Source organism: Mauremys reevesii, linkage group 18 (assembly GCF_016161935.1).
Source record: "Mauremys reevesii isolate NIE-2019 linkage group 18, ASM1616193v1, whole genome shotgun sequence".
NCBI classification, from domain to species: Eukaryota; Metazoa; Chordata; order Testudines; family Geoemydidae; genus Mauremys; species Mauremys reevesii.
This window is the reverse complement of record NC_052640.1, coordinates 30,262,491-30,276,172: the sequence shown is the minus strand read 5'-3', so window position 1 is coordinate 30,276,172 and position 13,682 is coordinate 30,262,491. Positions and strand designations below refer to the sequence as shown.

The 13,682-nt window shown below is 60.2% G+C and overlaps 1 protein-coding gene across 1 annotated transcript; it reads right to left on the bottom strand.

The window, feature by feature from the left end:
• Positions 1 to 788: 788 nt before the first annotated feature.
• On the bottom strand, positions 789 to 11,909 carry NEFH (neurofilament heavy). Its single transcript, XM_039505902.1, has 4 exons — positions 11,098 to 11,909; positions 6,596 to 6,795; positions 4,031 to 4,155; positions 789 to 2,843 (listed from the first exon to the last, which is right to left on the bottom strand). Exons 1-4 carry the CDS (start codon positions 11,900 to 11,902, stop codon positions 1,565 to 1,567), a joined length of 2,409 nt encoding a protein of 802 aa, XP_039361836.1. The 5' UTR covers positions 11,903 to 11,909; the 3' UTR covers positions 789 to 1,564.
• Positions 11,910 to 13,682: the final 1,773 nt, after the last annotated feature.

Genomic DNA, 13,682 nt, shown 5'->3' with positions numbered 1-13,682 from the left:
GGATTCCCACCCCTGCACACATAGGCAGCATTTCCTGAGTTTATCCCATGTCCTCTTGCTCCTGGCCTTTGCTGGTCCCTCTCTCTGTTCTGCCCTCCCACATCTCCTCTGGGCAGGGAAGAACAGGGGCCAGGCAGCCAGCTCTGCATTGCAGTGTGGGACTGTGTTGATGTTGTAATAAACCAGTCCCTGGAGACCCCTGGGATTCACACTATTAAAAACCCCTCTCTCTCCTTGCTGCTGGAACACATCCTGTTGCCACAGCGGCCCCTGCCCATGCTGTGGTTATGCACGCACAAGCCATATCTCTGAGTCCTGCACACAGTCCCACAAGCAGCAGTTCTGGCTTGTCCTTTTGTTCATCTGAACCTCTTCAGTTAGTTTCCTCTCTCCTGGTGGTAGCTTTGAACCCATGGTTTGTGGAGCTGTGTAGGCTCCTGCAGGCACTCCCCTCACACAGCTGGCTTCCTTGCCGGGGCACCTTCTCCAGTGCCAGTGGCCTGGGGCACAGACTGAATCCATTCCCTCTCCCCCCTCCACATTCTATGCAAGTTGGGTTCCCCACACTCTAAAGGAGGCTTGCCAGAGCCGCAGACCCCCACACCATTGCTAATACTACTGGTGAATGCTTAAGAGCGCTGGACCGCACTGTGGAAGGGAACAGATCTATCCCATCTGTTTTTCATTGCCAGCCTTTAATTCAACAGCAGAACTTCCTTCTTTAGAGACCAAGGCCTAGATTCTCACAGGTGCCTAACTCCCATTGATTCCAACAGAAGTGAGGAGCCTAAATTCCTTTGAGCATCTGGGCCCAAGTCCTGTCATAAGGACCAATGTCTAAGGGGGACTGAATGGGAACTGCAGCTGTTTGTATCAAATCCTTCCTAGAGTGGTGAACTGTGCTCCTGTTCCCCTAGGGAAGGAGCTGGCAGAGAGGAGACAGAGCAGTTCGTCTGTAAGCATTTTATTTCTTATTGCACAGAAGCAATTGAAAGTGGACTTGAGTTTGTATAGTGCACTTCTTATTTCTGCGTGTGTTTCTGCAACTAGTGTCTATCCTGCTTCCCTTTAAGTCAACCACAGATAGCGCCGTCTACAAAAGGAGGATTTCAATAATTTCCATTTGTAAAATGAAAAGGCATTTACAAACTCTGAGTTTCCTACCTTACTGTACTTCTCCGCAGTGTAACAGAGCTCTAACTGTTACATTCTTTATTGCATTTGTCCATCTATTGCACATATAGTAAATAAATGCACTTATTTGGAAAAGGGGCAGGGTTTTTTTATAATTCAAGTGTTTAAATGTGGCATTCTGCGTGTATCACATTCTGCTATTGAAGCTATCATAACATAACATCATTGGTGGAGGCTCGGGTACTGGGTTTTGATTTCTTTCACATAAACATATTGCTAATGTGAGCTCCAGCTCAGAGGCAGGAGGGCAACCACCATCTAAGCAAAATCTCCCCTTGTGAAAACAAAAATATAACTGACCACCTGGCAGAGAGAGCCTCCAAGTTCTCTTTGGTGGCCCATCTCCTCGCACGTCCCAGCCTCCCGCTCTTCACTTCTCGCTCTTCTCGCCTTTGTCGTCGGCAGCAGCAGCTTTCCCTGGGGGTTTGCCCTCTTTTGGGTCTGTGCTGGAGGACTTCTCCACTTTCTCTGCCTTGGGCTTGGTAGCCTTTGGCGCGTCTTTGGGTGCCTCTGCCTTGGGAGTCTCCTTGGTGTCTTTGCTGGGTTCTGTCTTGGCAGCCTTTGACTCTTCTTTGGGTTTAGCTTCAGCTTTGGGTTTCTCCTCTTGGTCCGTTTTGGGCTCAGCCTTCTCCTTTTTAGGTTCTTCCTTCTTTTCTTCAGCCTTCGGTTTCTCAGGCTCCTTCTCTGCTGGTTTGCTGGGCTCCTTGGCCTTGGCTTCCTTTTCCTGAGGTTTAGGCTCAGGCTTCTGCTTAGCAGCTTTCTCCTCCGTCTTCTCTTCTTTGGGTTTTGGTGCTGGTTTGGCAGGCTCCTTCTCCTCTTTCTCTTCAGCCTTTACAGCTTCCTTTTTCTTCTCCTCGGGGGCAGGGGGCTCAGGCTTGGCAGCTTTTTTCTTGTCATCTTCTTTGGGCTTCTCCTCCTCTTTCTTCTCTTCCACCTTAGGCTCAGGTTTGTGAGTCTCCTTGGCTGGGATTTCCTTTTTCGGCCCCTCCTCTTTCTTGCTGTCTTCCTTCTCCTCCACTTTAGGTTTGGCTGGGGCTTTCTCCTCTCTCTCTTTCGGCGTCTCTTCTTTTACAGGCACCTTGGTTTCTTTCTGGGGTGATTTGACCAATTCCTTTTTGGGGGTTGCTTCTTTCTCTGGAGGCTTAGCCTCCCCCTTCACAGGAGGCTTGACCTTCTCTGGAGACTTGGCTTCTGGGGACTTGGCTTCCTCTTTGGTGGGGGATGCAGGTTTCTCTGGAGATTTGGCTTCTGGGGATTTGGCTTCCTCCTTCATTGGGGACCTGGCCTTCTTTGGAGACTTTGCCTCCTCCTTTTCTGGGGACTTGGGCTTTTCTTCTTCACCTTCCACTTCTTCCTCGGGTTCTTCCTTCTCTTCCTCCTTTGCCTCAGCTTCTTCCTCACCCTCCTCTCCAGCTTCCTCTTTCTTCTCAGCCTCCTCTTCCTCCGTTACCTCTTCAGTCACCTGGATTTCCTCTGTCTGCTTCTCCACAATCACGGTTTCCTTATCAGACTTCTCCACCACTTTGACTTTCTCCTCACGTTTCACCTTTCTGTGGGTGGAAATGCTGGGGGGTTTAGGGAGTGTCTCAGGGAAGGGGAAAGGTCCGAGTCCAAACCCGATGCGACATTCCTCTCCTTCCAACAGCTTTCTGTTGTGAGAGAGAGAGACAGAGAACGGAAGTCAGAGTCCACTTTGCAGCTCTGAAAATGTTACTGGTAAATCTTAACTTTGCTTTTGTGAACACCTGGGTCTGAGCCAAGCCCACTGAACTCAATGGGAGTCTTTCAGTCAAGCACAATGGGTTCTGCATCAGGCCCTAAGGACTCCCTTGGGGTCCTGGTTTCGGTTTGACATTCACCCTCCAGCTCCTTGGAGGGGGGATGTATTTTCCCCAGTGGCGCTGGGGAAACCAGCTTGCTGTCCATACAAGCCTGCTGTAAGATTTCATCCCCTTGCCTCCATGTGCACGCTGTAGCTGGGGATGCACAACCTGGGGGCCTGAGCAGCTTGATGCTTAAAATATTGGTTCCCCTCCTGCCCTAGGGTAGGGCCATCTGTGTACCCAAGTCTATGTCTACATTGCAGCTGGGAGGTGTAATTCCCAGTTCGGGTAGACACAGGGGTGGCTCCAGGCACCAGCATGCCAAGCGTATGCCTGGGGCGGCAAGCCATGGGTGGGGGGGCGCTCTGCTGGTCGCTGCAAGGGCAGCAGGCAGGTTGCCTTCGGCGGCTTGCCTGTGGAGGGTCCGCTGGTCCCACGGCTTCGGCGGACCTCCCGCAGGCATGCCGCTGAATCCGCGGGACCAGGGACCTCCCGCAGGCAAGCCGCCGAAGGCAGCCTGCTTGCCGTGCTTGGGGCGGCAAAATACCTAGAGCCGCCCCCGGGTAGACGTCATATATACTAACTGTGCTCGTGCTAGCAAGCTAAAACAGAAGAATGGCCGCAGTGGTGCAGGCAGGGGCTTGAGCTAGTCATCCAAATACAACCCCAATCGGAGATCCCGGCAGCAAGCCTGTCCTGCTACCTGCGTCACCAGAGCCTCCCTGCTCTTTTTCGAGCACTACTTCAAGCAAAGCTCGCACATGCCTGGAGTTCCAGCTCCAGTGGAGATAGAGTCTGAGTGAGATGAAGGTGGTGGCTTGGCAGAACTCCCCAGGAGAGGCTGTTAAATGACTTAGGGTGGCCTCTGAAAGGAAGTGGGGGTGATGATACAGATTAGTGAAAAGCCCCAAGTGCTGGTGTCTATTTTGTATGCTTAGCTTTGGGTAGTTCTAAGGAACTTGCTGAGAGCTGCCTCCATGAGCTCACCTCTACCCCTGCTTGTGGCTCTGTACCTGTAAGCAGCAATTTCTATATCCAGGGCCATCTTGACATTCAGCAGGTCCTGGTACTCGCGGAGCTGGGCTGCCATCTCCCACTTGGTGTTCCTCAGCTCGTTGTCCAGCTGCTGGATGGTTTCCTGGGCAGAAAGACAATTAGGGCTGTGTTCCAGGCTGGACTGCCCCAGTTCCCGATTTCCACTTTTCACAAGCAAAGCAGTGACTGAGCTGCCACTGTGCACCTTGGGACACCATGGCGTCCAGTGCTCATCTCTCACTGCCTTCAGATACTGCAGTGCTAGCTAGATGTGGATGAGCAATTCACTGGGCTCATTCTCGCCTGGGTAACCCCTGCACTCAGATAGGTCAGTTATCTTCAGATTAGCCAAAGACTGTTCTCTCTAATTTTTTACATCCATGTGCAGAATGAATTGTGTTACGTGCACCAGTAAGGAGATGATGTGTGGCAGGGTGGGGCCGAAGGGTTCAAAGTGTGGGAGGGGGCTCAGGGCTGGGGTAGAGGGTTGGAGTGCAGGGGAGTGAGGGCTGAGGGTGCAGGCTCTGGGGTGGGGCCAGGGATGAGGGGTTTGGGGTTCAGGCTGCCTCAGGCTGTGGCAGGGAGAAGGACTCCCCCCAGCCCTCTCTCCCTGTGGGCAGCAGCTCTGGGGGAGAAGCGCCTCTCCCTGCAGCAGCCCTGCATGCCCCAAATTGCTCCCCTCCCACCCCCTACCTCTCTCCTCTCCAGGCCTCTGTGACTGCATGGCCCTACACAGCCTGTTTAGAGAGAACTATCCACCCCATCTCCCCCATGTGGTGATAGTCTAATGAAAACATCAGGAGTCATATCCCATCTCACCAGTGAGTGGGGACTGAGTCTCCCCACCTCTCACAGAGAAGCAGTTCCCCTTTGGTGATAACTCAAGGTGCAACTATCCCCAGTGGAGCCCAGCATAGTCCTAAATTCCCCGAGCCACGACAGCCTGTTCTCATTCTTAGTGAGTGCAATGGCAGGGCATGTTCTAGGACCAGCTGGTGATTCAAGGCTCCTCCCTTGAGCCATTCCACCATCAGGTGCTTAAATCCTGTTTAGGGATGCAGAGGGCTTGTTTGATCAGTCGCTCTGGGGGTATCAGACTGGTCTGGAGTGTCTCTCTGAGGCAGGAGGAGGCAGAGACTGGGACAGAGGCTGTTCTGCAGGGGAAATCTTAGAAAAGCCAAGCCTGGGGAAAAAGCTTAGGCTGAAGTTTACGGTTTGGTGGTGTGTGAAGTACCAGTAAAGCCAAGTCCCAGGAAAGGGGTGGGGTTGGAGTCTACCCAGTGCATGTGACTCTGCTCAAAGCCTGGAAAAAATTCCACCCTCCTACAGCTAGGCTGCCATCAGGGCCGGCTCCAGGCACCAGCTGAGCACGCTCATGCTTGGGGCGGCAGATTCTATGGGGCGGCTTCGACCCAAACCTAGGGCGGCACGGCCATGCTTTTTTTTTTTTTTTTTTTTTTGCTGCTCCGGCCGCCCTGTAGGGGGCGGCGGCGCGGAGGAGGGGAGCGCCCTGCAGCAAACTCGGCAGGGCAGCCCGCGTCCTTCCCTCCCTGCCAACCGGAGCGGAGCAGAGCCCTCCCGGCAGGTGGCGCGGCGGTTGGGGCCGCAGGGTGAGTGCCCCGCTGAAGCGCTGGCCGCTCCCTTCTCTCTCCCCCCCGCTCCCTCCCCTTCCCCCCCCATTAGACCGGGCCGCACTCTGCAGCACAGGAGTCCCCTGGCTCCGGCCGCCCTGTAGGGTTTTTTGTTTTGTTTTTCCCCTGCTTTGCCGGCCGCACCATTGTTTCTCCCCCCACCTCTCCGCTTTGTGGCTCCAGCCACACCGTTTTTGTGTTGTTCCCCCCACCCCCGCTTTGCCGCTCCAGCCGCGCCGTTTCCCCTCCCCCCGCTTTGCCGCTCCAGCCGCACCGTGTTTCCCCTCCCCCCGCTTTGCCGCTCCAGCCGCGCTGTGTTTCCCCTCCCCCCACTTTGCCGCTCCAGCCGCGCTGTGTTTCCCCTCCCCCCACTTTGCCGCTCCAGCCGCGCCGTGTTTCCCCTCCCCCGGCTTTGCCGCTCCAGCCGCGCTGTTTTTTTCCCCCTGCTTTGCTGCTCCAGTGGCCCCGCCCCTTTTTTTCTGCTTGGGGCGGCAAAAAAAGCCAGAGCCAGCCCTGGCTGCCATGCCCTACTCCTTTAGCTGTGCCACTTCCCGCCCCCTGCACTTCTGGGGACAGGGTTATACAGGCCTTGTCTGCCATGAGACACGGCAGCTGGGTGATGTCTTACTCCTTTGACAGAACAAGGAGCAATGGTCTCAAGTTGCAGTGGGGGAGGTTTAGGTTGGATATTAGGAAACACTATTTCACTAGGAGGGTGGTGAAGCACTGGGATGGGTTCCCTAGGGAGGTGGTGGAATCTCCTTCCTTAGAGGTTTTTAAGGTCAGGCTTGACAAAGCCCTGGCTGGGATGATTTATTTGGCGATTGGCCCTGCTTTGAGCAGGGGGTTGGACTAGATACCTCCTGAGGTCCCTTCCAACCCTGAGAATCTATGTCCTCTGCTGCATGTTACCTGATAGGACAAGACATTAGCATGATGACGGTCTTCTATGTCTGCTCTCTGCCTGTCTAAGGATTCCTTGGTCCCCTTGAGGGCTTCAAATTCGGTGACCTTGGACTGGAGCTGCCGGCGGTATTCCGAAATCTCCTCCTGAGCAGAGCGGATTGCATCCGTGTTCACCTTGGCAGCTTCTGACAACTTGTCCAACCTCACTGCAGTGGTAGATGGAAAGAGAGAGCTGGAGAGAGGAAAGAAGAGAGAGAATCTCCTCCTTGATTAGATAAATCCTATGTTCTTCTACGGCACCCTTCACTGTAGTGTCAGAGTGCCCGCCACTCAGTCCCCACCTCCCTCCCAGCTGAGGTTCTCAGAGGGAGGAGGTATCCTGCAGAAACCTCCTGCAGCCCTGAATTTGCTCACGTACCCAGCACTAATTTCTTTTGTGCAATGCTTCTTTTCATTGCAAAGAGCTGTGTCCTTGTCCCTGAAAGACTAGGAGAAGCGAAGGCTGTCAGGAGAGGGCAATCTGCTGAGGTAGTTACCCACGATGCAAGGAAATTCTCCAATGCACAGGGTGACCACACGTCCCATTTTGGCCAGGACAGTCCCTTTTTTATGCCCTGTCCCCGCTGTCCCAACTTTTTTTGACAAAACTGGGCATTTGTCCGGTTTGCTTTTGCCAACTGATCATCAGCTTTGTCAAAAAGTGGGGTGGGACCACTAGCAGGGCATGGAGGAGCGTGCAGGGGTCAAGTGGCAATGCCAGACCAGTGCTGGAGGGAGGGCTAGGAAGAGTAGCTCATGCCAGCCAGCCTGCCCCACATGCAGGGGAAAGAGGGGGGCCTCAGGTGGCCCCACGCACAGGCAGGTGGCGGGGGGGGGTTCAGAGGGCCAGCCCCCTGTGCAGAGGGGAGGGGAGGTCTCAGGTAGGCAGCAGGGGGCTCGGGTCAGCTGCAGGCACCAGTGAGGAGGGGGACCTCAGGCTGGCCCGCGCAGGCTGGAGGCAGGGAGGGCTTGGGCAGCCCCGCATGCAGGGGTGCAGCAGAGGGGGGGCATCTCCAGGGGGAGAGGGACCTCAGCCCGGCCCCATGCCAGTGGGAGGCAGAGAGGGCTTGGGCCAGCCCTGCACCGAGGGAGGACCCTCAGGCCAGCCTGGGGGTGTCACCCTACCAATGCAAGCCTAACATTCAATCCATTCCTTTCTCTTGCAACATTGTCACAAAACTGACTGCTTTAGAAAGCTGCAAGAGCCCCATTGAGAGGAATCACGGGGCTGAAGATCTCAGAACTGGATTAGCCCTATTAACATTCTTCTTGGAAACTTTTCCATCTTACCCTGCACCACAATTTTGCAAAACAGGTGAGGAAAGCCAGTATGAGTCATAGAATCTCAGGGTTGGAAGGGACCTCAGGAGGTATCTAGTCCAACCCCCTGCTCAAAGCAGGACAAATCCCCAACTAAATCATCCCAGCCAGGGCTTTGTCAAGCCGGGCCTTAAAACCTCGGAGGATGGAGATTCCACAACCTCGCTAGGTAACCCATTCCAGTGCTTTACCACCCTCCTAGTGAAAGTGTTTCCTAATGTCCAACCTAAACCTCCCCCACTGCAACTTGAGACCATTACTCCTTGTTCTGTCATCTGCCACCACTGAGAACAGCTGAGCTCAATCCTCTTTGGACCCTCCTCTTTGGGTAGTTGAAGGCTGCTATCAAATCCCCCCTCACCCTTCTCTTCTGCAGAAGAGTCACCCTCAGCTGACGTGCAATCCCAGGCTGTCACAGAAGAAAACTGCTGCAATGACACAGCATGTTTTCAGGGGCAGTTTTCTGCTGTTCCAGGTAGCTGGTGGGTCCTCTTCATTACAAGGACTTTCCAAGAAGGATGTTGATGGAGTGAGGCAGCAAATTCCCCAGATGCAACCCCTCCCTAATAGCATCAGAAAGTAAAGGGTTTGCACTCTGGCTGGCAGATCCACCCTGGCAGGTTAAATCCCACCAGTGTGAGCTAGCAGGATGAATAGTGGGGTAATGGGCAGCCATGACAGGGCAGCTGAGTCTGACTCCAGCGGTGCTGCTGCCTGGCAAAGGCCAGGAGGGCTGCACAAGGCTCCCCCTAGTCTGGGTAAGAGGGTTGGGGGAGGTCAGGTCAGTCTGTTGCAATCTCCTGGCACCCAGGAGTGGCAGGGGTCTGAAGGAAGCTGCACCCAGCCCACGTCTGGTGGGAAGAGTTGATGATCGTGACACAGGGGCTCCAGAGTGGGGTAGCAGAATGAAATCCCACACCCCGCGCCATGCCCGGAGCTGGGAAGGGACATGCCCAGGCCGCCGGCTGGAGTCAGGCTAACAGGGCTCTGCCATCGGGAGCGCGCTACAGGAGCAGCCGGGCTGATGGGAAGGGGCCTGGGGCTCTGCTGCGGAGCGATCCCGGCACGGCAGCGCTGCTCTGCCCGGGGAAGTTTCAGCCCCACCGCCCCTCGCCTGGCTCGGTCGGCTCAGACCGCGGGCCCGTGGCTGTACCGCGCTGCGCACCAGGCTGCACGCGGCCAAGCCCCGCCGGCGCCTAGCCGGGCTCTGCACAGTGAGTATCCGCGGCGGGCCCATCCCCTCCGGAGAGAGCGAGGCGGTGCCAGGGCTGCAGGAGCCCGGGCGATGGTCCAGCCCAGGCAGAGCTCGGACCAGCTCGCGGCTAGTTCCTGGGCCCCGGCTGCGGGGCCGGACTGCAGGGGGCGGGGCCCGGGCAGGGGGCGGGGCCAGACGGCAGTGGGCGGGGCCCGGGCCTGCCGCTGCTCCTCTCCCGGGGCGGGCAGCGCTGCGTTACTCAGCCCGGGGGCTGGGGCAGGGCTGCCCCGTCCCGCCTCGGCCGGAGCTGTCTGGACGGCGGCGGGGAAGAAGTAGCCCCGCGGCCGCGGCTCCCCAAGCGCTCTGGTCTCCCGGCAGCCCGGGCCGGGGCTCCCCGCCGGCCGAGGCGCTGTCCAGGGTGCTGATCCGCGCCGTGCCCGCCCAGCGAGCGCTCCCCCCGGCAGGCCAGGAGCGCAGCTCGGCTCCGCAGCCGCCAGAGCCCCGCCTGCCCCAGCCCGGGGTGATCTGACCAGCGGGGCGGGAGCTACGCACCCAGCAAACCAGGGCCTGGCTTTGGGAGCCCAGGGGCACAACGCCACCCCGCCCGCCCCCTTCTCCCCGCGCCGGTTCCTGCCTCGGGCCCCGCAGCAGCGCTGCCCAGGGAGCGGCACGGGGCGCTAAGCCCCTCTCCTCGGGGCAGAGCTGACGGGGCGTTGGGAGCCAGGCAGGTCCGCATGGCCAGTGCTGGGCGGCTGATTGCGCAGCTCCAGCCCAGCCCTTCCCAAGGCGCTGGGTGGGTCTGAGCCTTGCTGGCTTGTGGACTCACCTTGTAGGAGTTCGGGCTGTTGTGGCTGATCCCCGGGAACCTCGGCCCCCTGCAGCGCCACCGGGGAGTGCTTGGCATGGGGTGTGGGGGGGACTAGAGGGTGTGAAATGGGTGACTGCAGAGCTGGTCTTTGGGGAGCTGGGCCTGGGGAACAGCCATTGGCCTCAGGCCAGTGACGAGTCAGGAAGGCTCCGCTGCAAAAGGCGGCGGGGGAGTGTGTGGACGGGACCAGATGGTCCGTGCAGGGTCGGCGCTTGCCGCCCTTACTCCCGGCATTGGACCCCTCCCGGGAGCTGGGGCCGGGCTGGCGGCCCAGGGGCTCCAGGAGCCAACCGGGGTGCGGTGCCACGGCTGACTCCTCGCCACATGTCGCAGCCCAAGCAGCCGGCTTCGCTGTTTGCAGCATCCCCGGGGCGGGGCCGCGGGAGGAGAGCGAAGCCCCCGCGGGACAAGCCGGGCAGACCATGGAGTTCCGGGCGGCTCTGACTGACCAGACTCAGCACAGACTGCGACGCCGGCTGCTCCCACCTCCTGCACGGCCCTCCCGGCCAAGGGAGAGCCCCCCTGCCCCCCATACACACACGGCCTCTCCGCGCTCTGCTGCAGGGAATGGGGCGCCCCAGCCTCCTGCAAACTATCGGGGCGAGGTTCCGCAACACCCCATCCCTGCAGAGCACTCCCCACTAGCTGCCTGCCCCCCCGCCCCAAGTCCCCCTCCAGGCAGTACGAAGGGGGTGCCTGGGCCCCACATTCCTCCTTCCTGGACAGCTATGGGGGTTGGAGGTACCGTAACCCCTCCCCGCAGCGCAATGGGGTCTGCCCAGCCCCCTCCTCCCTGCCGGCTATGGGGGTTGGAGGTACCGTAACCCCTCCCCGCAGCGCAATGGGGTCTGCGCAGCCCCCCTCCCTGCCGGCTATGGGGGTGGGGGGTACCGTAACCCCCTCCCCTGTCCGCAGCGCAATGGGGTCTGCGCAGCCCCCTCCCTGCCGGCTATGGGGGTGGGGGGTACCGTAACCCCCTCCCCGCAGCGCAATGGGGTCTGCGCAGCCCCCTCCCTGCCGGCTATGGGGGTGGGGGATACCGTAACCCCCTCCCCGCAGCCCCCTGCACTGAGGCGAGCCGCTCACCTCGGAACCACTCCTCGGACTGCAGCGAGTTCTGCACCGCGTGCCCCTCCAGCTGGGCTCGGATCTCCTTGAGGGCCGAGGTGACGTCGGGCTTGGCGGTGTCGCGGAACTCGAGCGAGGCCTGGCTGCCCTGGATCTGCAGCAGCAGGTCGCTCACCTCCTCCTCGTGCGTGCGGCGGAGGAAGAGCGCCTCGTCCAGCAGCGCCTGCGCCTTCTTCTCCAGCTCGCCCTTGGCCAGGCTCGACTCCTCCGTGTAGCGGCCCAGGGCGCGGGCGGCCGCCTCGGCCTCCTCCCGCTGCCGGGCCTCGTCGTCCAGCCGCTGCCGGAGGTGCTGGACGTCCTCCTCCAGCCGCTCCAGCTCCAGCTGCAGCTGCCCCTTCTCGCTGCCCAGCCGCACCACGGCGCCCCGCATCTCGCCGATCTCCCGCTCGTAGAGCTCGCCCAGCGCCGAGCGCCCGGCCTGCTGCTGCCGCAGCGCCGCCGCCTCGCCCTCCAGCTGCCGGTTGCGCGCCTCCAGCTGCCGCACCTTGTCGATGTAGCCGGCGAAGCGCTCGTTGAGCGCCTGCAGCACCTCCTTCTCGGAGCGGGCGCGCAGCTCGCCGTTCAGCGACTCCAGGCTCTCGGCCGACGAGCCCAGCTGGCTGTAGCCGCCCGCGCCGCGCCGCAGCGGGGAGGCGGCGGTGGAGCCGCGGGACCAGGACTGCGAGTGGAAGCCGCTGGAGCCCAGCGAGCGGGAGCCGCTCCGGGCGCTCTCCTTGCGGAGCGAGCTGGCCCCGAAGAGCGAGTCCACGCTGTAGCTCAGCATGGTGCGGGCGAGGCGGGCCGGGACTGCGGCAGGCGAGGGGAGCCGCCGCTTATATAGGGCTCCGGCACACGCCCCCTCCTTCCAGACAGCGAGCCGGCGGGGGGGGCGTCTCCTCCTCCCTCGCCCCCTCCTCCCTCGCCCCCCTCGCCGACCGTTCCGGGGGGGGGCGCAAAGGCAAGAGCCAAGTGCCAGGTGTAGCGGGGAGGCGAGAGCCCCAGAGGGATCCGGAGTTAGGAGACCCGCTGACCCCTTCCCACCCGCGGGATTCCCCACCGCGCCCCCAAAGGAGCAGGCGAGGCCCAGGAGAAGAGAAGATCGGGAGTTAGAAAGTCCCCCCTCGCCCCTCCCTTTCCTCGCTGGGGAGATGGGGCGGGCAGCCCCCAGGAGCAGGGCCCCTCTCCTCTTGACCCCTCCGCCAACGAGAGCCCCTTTGCGCCGGGTGAGCGGGGCAGGGCGGCGGGGCGGAGACGCCCAGGTGATGGGAGGGCGGCAGGTCCCCGCCGCTCCATCCCCGGCGCTTGCAGGGGTCGCGCCGCCGGGCTTTGCCGCTGTGGGCTAGAGGACAGGCTGGTCACTGGCCCGCCCCAGCAGGGGCCGGGGCCGGGAGCTGTGCTAGGAGCTCTGCCCAGGCGGGCGCTCCTCTCGTGGCGGGCTCGCTGGCCTGCTCTGGCCTCCCGCTCACAGGCAAACGCTTGGCAAGAAGCCAGGCGCCTCATTGTAACTCCCCCGAGCTGGAGCCTGCGGAGGGAGTGGGGACGGGGGACACTTCCCCGGCGGCGATCGCTGCTGCACGGGCCCTGGTCCTGGGGGCAAGGGAGCAGCGCAGGCTGATGACTTGCAAACTCGAATCACCCGTGAGCCACCCCGCGCTGCCGCAGCCCGGCCCCGCTGCGGGAAGGAGGGAGGGGCTGCTGCAGGAACAGCGGAGAGGCGCTCGGAGGACGCACCAGGTCCCGGGAATGACACCGGCCTGGCCTGAACCAGGGCTTATTTCTCTCCCATTTCACAGGTGCTGCCGGCCAGTCCGATCTGTGCAGGGAGGAGCGAGGTGTGTGCTTGCCGGCATGGCCTGTCCTGGGGGCGGGGCCGCCTCCTCAGGAGAGTTTGGGAGGCTGAAGCCCCCGGGTGGGCACCCCGAAGCGATCTCTCTCTCTGCATGTCTAACCCATCCACCCGCCCAGCACCGGGCTACACATGCAGACAACACCCCTCTTTCAGCCTGTGCTGCGGGGGCGGGGGGGGGGGGTGAAGCCATTGCTGTTTAAAGGGCTGCGGCTGGGTCCCTCCACGCTTTTCCCGTGCTGCTCCCTAGGAGGGAGAGATCTCTTGCATGATACTTGTGAGCTCTCACAGCCGGGTGGCCACAGGTGAGTCCCCAGGGCAGCATCATTGGCACATGGGAGAGGAGGAGCCCCGAGGATAGAGCAACTGAGGGTGAGCTAGGGTGGCTCTGGGCTGGGGGGGGGTTCCTTTCCCTTGTGCTGCACGGGGAGGGAGTTTCTTTAAATGGGGGGAGCTGGGAGTGGGATTTTACTTCTAAGAATGTCACTGCTGAGCTGTTTGACTGGGGGGAGGGGGAGACCTCTGACTAGGGAACAGGTATACCCCTGCTAGCCACAAATGTGCCTCAACCCTGGCCCATCTGGGAAAAGAGTGGCTCTCAGCTGGCAGAACCAGGCCTCACGGCTGAGATAGCCAACAACAGGGGACATTGTCTACAGCTCATTTCCATCGGATGGTGGCATCTTTCCAACTCTACCCACTTGGACTAGGGCCTACA

Coding starts and splice junctions, on each gene's coding strand:
- NEFH (XM_039505902.1), bottom strand. CDS start 11,902: ATGCTGAGCTACAGCGTGGACTCGCTCTTCGGGGCCAGCTCGCTCCGC. Junction 6,796..11,097: donor GTCCGAGGAGTGGTTCCGAG/GTGAGCGGCTCG, acceptor CTACCACTGCAG/TGAGGTTGGACAAGTTGTCA. Junction 4,156..6,595: donor CTAATGTCTTGTCCTATCAG/GTAACATGCAGC, acceptor CTTTCTGCCCAG/GAAACCATCCAGCAGCTGGA.